At 40.3% G+C, this 6,115-nt stretch overlaps 1 protein-coding gene across 2 annotated transcripts; it reads left to right on the top strand.

Annotated features, from left to right (window-relative positions):
- Positions 1-2,673: 2,673 nt before the first annotated feature.
- On the top strand, positions 2,674-5,602 carry LOC121654678. 2 transcript variants are annotated; one of them, XM_042008913.1, is made up of 7 exons: positions 2,674-2,761; positions 2,991-3,297; positions 3,431-3,684; positions 3,828-3,956; positions 4,307-4,447; positions 4,604-4,715; positions 5,009-5,602. In XM_042008913.1, exons 2-6 carry the CDS (start codon positions 3,261-3,263, stop codon positions 4,697-4,699), a joined length of 657 nt encoding a protein of 218 aa, XP_041864847.1. In that variant the 5' UTR covers positions 2,674-2,761; positions 2,991-3,260; the 3' UTR covers positions 4,700-4,715; positions 5,009-5,602. The 2 variants fall into 2 exon arrangements, with proteins under 2 accessions (XP_041864847.1, XP_041864848.1); XM_042008914.1 differs by having other exon boundaries at positions 4,307-4,399.
- Positions 5,603-6,115: the final 513 nt, after the last annotated feature.

Here is a 6,115-nt window from a genome sequence, read left to right on the forward strand (position 1 = left end):
AGCTCTGCCGTTGCAAAGAAGCCTCGGTCTGTGTTGGGACATAGAATCTGATACCTTCACATTTAGAGTAGCAGTCAGTGATAAACCTTTCACTCGTCGTGGAGTGCTATCCACCATCAACAGCATCTTTGATCCGCTGGGCTTAGTTGCTCCTGTGACCATACGCGGGCGAGCACTGCTCAGAGAAATTTCCACTGACGTTCAAGACTGGGATACTGAAATTCCAGCAGACAAATCAAAGGACTGGGAAACATGGAAAAGGTCATTGCAGGACTTGAGCAGCCTCCAGCTTCCCCGTTCTTACACCAAACAGTCACTCTCTTCTGCAGCATACACAGAACTCTGTCTGTTTTCTGATGCTTCTAACTGGGCCATAGGAGCAGTGGCTTACCTGAAGGTCATCACAGCAGATGAACAGTGTCAAGTTGGGTTTGTACTTGGAAAAGCAAAGCTAGCCCCTAAACCTGAGCCCACTGTCCCTCGTCTAGAACTGTGTGGTGCTGTGTTAGCCGTTGAAATGGCAGAATTGATTCTCAAAGAACTTGACCACAAGCCAGATGCTGTGACATTTTTTTGTGACAGCAAAGTTGTGCTTGGCTACATCTATAATGACTCCAAGAGATTCTTTGTGTACGTGCACAATCGTGTTCACCGAATACGGCAGTCAACTTCTCCTCAGCAGTGGCACTATGTGCCTACAAATCAAAATCCAGCTGATCTGGCCACCAGATCTGTCCCAGCACTACACCTCACTGGAACCATGTGGTTCACAGGGCCAGGATTCCTCGTTAAACATCCACAACCTGAAACACAAGAGTCATTTGAGCTAGTAGACCCAGAAAAAGATGTGGATGTAAGACAACAGGTGACTACCTGTGCCACACATATTTGTGAAAGGGGACTTACTTCAGAAAGATTCCAGCGTTTCTCCACATGGGAGTCTTTGCTGAGAGGAGTTTCACTTTTGATCCACCAATGTCGTTCATACGAGCCTAACTCATCTGGAACATGCATAAAATGGCATCAGTGCAACAAACCACGTTCTCCAGGGGAGCTGGAGGCAGCAAAGTTGGTGATACTCCAGTCAGTCCAAAGGGATGCTTATCCAGAAGAATGGACTGCTTTATTAGATAACAGAACCATCCCAAGATCGAGTGCAATTCAGAGTCTTGATCCCTTCATGTGTGAAGGTCTGTTGTGTGTTGGTGGACGTCTGAAACACTCATCTGTGAGTTCTAGGATGAAACACCCCATCATTCTTCCTAAGGAAAACCATGTTACTAAGCTGCTAGTAAGTCATTACCACACAAAGGTGAAACACCAGGGGCGTCATTTCACAGAGGGGGCCATCAGGGCTGCTGGCCTGTGGATTGTGGCAGGCAAAAGACTGATAGGCTCTGTTGTTCACCACTGTGTCATCTGCCGCAAGCTGAGAGGAAAGTTTGAGATCCAGAAGATGGCAGACCTTCCCCCAGAACGCTTGACTATGTCCCCACCATTCACATATGTAGGGCTAGATGTTTTTGGCCCTTGGGAAGTAGTTATTCGACGCACCAGGAGTAGTACAGCCCAGAGCAAACGGTGGGCCATCCTCTTTACATGCATGAGTACCAGGGCTGTGCATGTAGAAGTAATAGAATCTATGGACTCTTCTGCTTGCATCAACGCCCTGCGCAGGTTCTTTGCTTTGAGAGGACCAGCTAAGCAACTGCGCTCAGACAGAGGAACAAACTTTATTGGAGCCTGTTCTGAACTGGGTGAGAGACAGGAAAATCCACACGAAACCAGAATTCTTCGGTACCTTCATGAGAACGGGTGCACATGGGAATTCAACCCCCCACATGCTTCTCATATGGGAGGGGTTTGGGAGCGCATGATAGGCGTGACCCGAAGAATACTTGACTCCATGTTGCTCCAAGCCAGACATATTCACCTTACGCATGAAGTTCTCTGTACCTTCATGGCAGAAGTGTCTGCCATAATCAATGATCGACCATTGGTCCCCATCTCCTCTGATCCCTCTTCACCGCTGCTGCTGACACCTGCTATGCTCGTGACCCAAAAGTCAGGTGTACCTGCTCCAGCTGGCAATTTCAGTGGGAAAGATCTGTTCAAGTGTCAGTGGAAACGGGTGCAGACATTGGCAGATGAGTTCTGGACCCGCTGGAGAAATGAGTACCTCCACACTCTTCAGCCAAGGCGCAAATGGCATACAGCACGTCGTAATCTGCAAGTTGGAGACATTGTGCTTCTTAAGCAGAGTCAGTCACCTCGCAATGAGTGGCCAATGGGTCTGATCACTTCCACCATTCCAAGTGGTGATGGGAAAGTCCGTAAGGTTGAAATCAGGATGAGACTACAAGGCAAGGTGAAGACCTTTCTCAGGCCGATCTCTGATGCAGTTCTACTGCTACCAAAGGATAACCAAGACCTGAAGAAGGACATTTAAGTTCAGTGGCATGAGTCATGCCAGACGGGGAGTGTTCTGCCCTGAGTGTATTTTGTATGTTAATATCACAGTTTTCCACTGAAAGTTACTTTCTAATACTTTGCTTCAACAAATTGTGAAGCCTTATTTTGTGACATGGGAAACAGGAAGTAGGAAGTTAGAGCAGTGGAACTTTTATTTGACATCTTTAATTAAACAGGAAACAGGAAATAGAAAAGGTCCAAGCTGTGAATAGAGCATGGTTGCACCTGTGTGTTTTCCCTTGTGAATCAAAGGCCATCCTTCTGGTTAATCCTTCAGAAAGCAATAGCTGTAAGTACTAGAAGCTGTTTACATGCCTCACAGTTGGTAGAGATGTTTATGTTCGTATTTTGTTAACTTTGTACAGCAGTATAAATAAGTTGTGTAACTTTGAATAATTTCACCACATGCTTCTCTGCTACTCTGTTTATCTAGTTAAAACAGACATTTGTACTTACCTGTTACATGTTGGTTCAAGATGAATATCCATTAAGAATATTCTGTATTTCTTTTCTTTTAGTTTCACTCCGATTCACTGCTGCCACTGTGACCCACTTTGTGAGTGTGTAAAGTGAATAAAGGAGCAAGTGCGCTCGCTATCCTGGCTCATGAAAAGGAGCTTGGCTGGCTGTTTATCTATGTCAACACTTTGGAAGTTTAACACATAGTGCGAACAGTACAACAGGACTACATATATTAATGATATGTTAAATTTGTCAAACCTTAATATTGAATTATAGGAGATACTGCTATTGGAGAGGGAGTCACTCGCTTTTTCATTTCTACATGTATGGAAAAGCTAAAGTCTGGGTTTTGTATCAGTTTTGGTAGGTACAGTACATTATGTCCCCTTCCCCAATTACTGAAACATTATTCAGTTTAATGTGCAGCCAAAAGTTTGAATAGTACTGTATATAACATCTCACATGTCTAAAAAAATTTTGTTAATGTCTTGAACAGGAAACTCCAATGTTACACGGCTTTTTGAAGGAGAGCCTGGCCATTTAGTTCCCTCAGCCTCTCACTTTCTTGTGGAGAGTGATATGTTCCTTGTGGCAGGCAGAATGGTTGACCACTCCTTTCTTCATGGAGGACCTTGCTTGTCTGGACTCAGCCCTGCTGTTCTTCATGTCCTGCTTGGTGGGAGCCCTGAAACTGTAACAGTTACACTAGAGGACTGCCCAGACCTGGACATTAGAGAGACAATCAAGCTTGTATGTTATTTTGAACTTCATTTCTTGCATAATATTTTTATGCTCTTTGAGGCATCCTCTTATTTTATAGCTACTCACTGGACTACATTTTTTTTAATTTTTACATGTGCAGCACAAAATCTGACGTTGCTTTTCTTTTTTAGCTTGAAGGTGAAACAAAACTCTCTGATGCTGAAAGAACGAGTGTCCAGGACTTGGCTTATGCCTGGGACCTCCCTTCCCTGACTGAGAATAATCGAAAATGGCTTTTTGAGAAGCTATTGATCCATGCTGTGAGTGAAAGATTTTTGTTAGCTAAATAATGAAATTTAATTATAAGAGATGTCTTGGTATATTGTCTTCTCTTTTGGTTTGAAGACTAAACTTTTGGACTTTTTGTAACTCTTCTGCAAGAGGTAAATGAAAATGTGTCGACATAAAACTAATCACATACTACATATAAACTTATTCTTTTGGGACCTTCAGTTTATAGACACCTTCATTCCCTGTTAAGTAAAAATAATACATTTGTTTAAAATATAAGTTTTACTGGTTAGTATTCTAGTATTTGCAGAATGTAGTACATATGTTATACTTTTTCTCTTTTTTTTTTTTTTTTTTTTACCTTACCCTTTATTTATAGGTCATTGGGCGTGTCACAAGACAGGTTAAGCAGCTGAGACGAGGTCTTAAAGAAACCCCATTGTGGACAGTGCTTACCAAGCGACCTGACACAGTAGGCTTGCTTTTTCCACGTGAGGGAATAGGCAGCATTTGTCCTGAGGTACTTCTTTTTTTAAACCTCAAGATGTTTTGTTTTTTTCCATTCCAACATTTCCAGAGTAAAGGTTGTGGTTGACAAGGAACTATGGAGGGCAGAAGTGATAAAAAAAAGTATGCTTATGTTAAAAATTTCTAAAAATCTTTTATCACAATTCAGGTATTTCTTCAACGCATCACTTGGCCAGCAAAGGAGGATGATGAAGATGATGATTGGTCAGGTGAAACCAAATGCCACATCTCAGGGTATCTTTGAGAGTTCATTACAAATGGTAAGTTTACTATTTATGTGCCAAAGTGCTATTGAAATTGTATTTATCTGGCAAATTTCTATATAAATCTTGCTAGTGGGTAGAATAGCTTAACATGATTACTTGAATTCAATAAGTGGTATTACAATGAATAAAGTACATGTTTGGCAAAACTAGCCTTAAACCTCTGTGTTACAGCTATTGTTGAGCTATTGTTTTTTTTTTTGTTAGTTTTTTTTTTTTTTGACTAGTAAATTGAAATGTAATGCTCTTGTTTGGTGTTGCCATTTACTCTGCATTATTGTTCCTTACAGGAACAACAACAGATCTGATGACCCTGGTCAAATTCTGGACCTGATGGGAGATTCTTCCAACAACTCTCTCTGTGGAGATAGTCAAAGGTAGATATCCCACAGCCTCCACCTGCTACAAGACCTTTCGAATTCCTGGAGACTACAAGGATTACATGTCTTTTAAGAGTGATATCCTTGCCTGTATCAGCACTTGCAGTACAGGATTTAGTCTTGTGTGAGCTCCAAATTTTGTTCGTTCTCTGTTTTCCCAAAAAGATTGTTGCATTAAGAATTCTGGAGTAGCTTATTGTTAACATGGTGTTATTTGTTAAACAGTTCTTTCAAGTAGATTGAGTTTAAAATGTTCTATGACGTGAACTACAACTTTAAAAGTAGCATTTATATTTAAAAAGCCAAGTAAAACTAGTTCATAACCTTACTTTGTCTAATGTAAAACTGAATAAGAATGCATGTTTAACACAACTGTTTACAATGTTTGCTTACAGTATGCAATAACAAAATACAAACTGGAGTTAAGTGAATCTCACTGAACTATAGTGTCAAAAAATGTGGGAAATTACTTTTGAATGTTAAATCCTGAACTTCAACTTCTAAAAAATGTGTGCAAAATGTTTTATTTGATTTGATTTATCTTTTCTGAAATAAACCACAGATACAGAAGTATGTTAATGAACGGCTTTTATTTTGTCAGTATTGTCATAGTTTAACTGCAATAGTAAAACTGCATATTCTAAACAAAGTTTGACCACATTAGCTTTCACATGAAAGTCTTGTAGGCTGAATAAATTAAACCAGTGACAGAATAATTTATGCCAAATGTGTTAAGAGTGACATTTCAAGGTGTAAAACTATTTCCAGGTTACAAAACAAAATTTTAAAAGCCATCACTTAATCACATTGTTGCTAACTTTTGCCTATTTACCTGGAATTACACTACTCAAACAGTTTGGGATATTCAACTTTCAGGTTGAATTTACAGAAAATATATATAAATAAAGTTTATGCTGTACTGATGTTTTGCTTGTAGAACGTTTAAGCAGGATTGCATGATAATGCCTTCATCTCAAACTATTTACTGAAACAAAATCTTAACAGTGGTAGGTATTC

This window comes from Melanotaenia boesemani, chromosome 15, assembly GCF_017639745.1.
Source record: "Melanotaenia boesemani isolate fMelBoe1 chromosome 15, fMelBoe1.pri, whole genome shotgun sequence".
NCBI classification, from domain to species: Eukaryota; Metazoa; Chordata; class Actinopteri; order Atheriniformes; family Melanotaeniidae; genus Melanotaenia; species Melanotaenia boesemani.

What these genes read in the sequence shown, in the direction of transcription:
- LOC121654678 (XM_042008913.1), top strand. Translation starts at nt 3,261, where the DNA reads ATGGAAAAGCTAAAGTCTGGGTTTTGTATCAGTTTTG. An exon ending in TGGGTTTTGTATCAGTTTTG is followed by an intron (nt 3,298 to 3,430) that starts GTAGGTACAGTA and finishes TGTCTTGAACAG; the next exon opens with GAAACTCCAATGTTACACGG. An exon ending in AGAAGCTATTGATCCATGCT is followed by an intron (nt 3,957 to 4,306) that starts GTGAGTGAAAGA and finishes CTTTATTTATAG; the next exon opens with GTCATTGGGCGTGTCACAAG.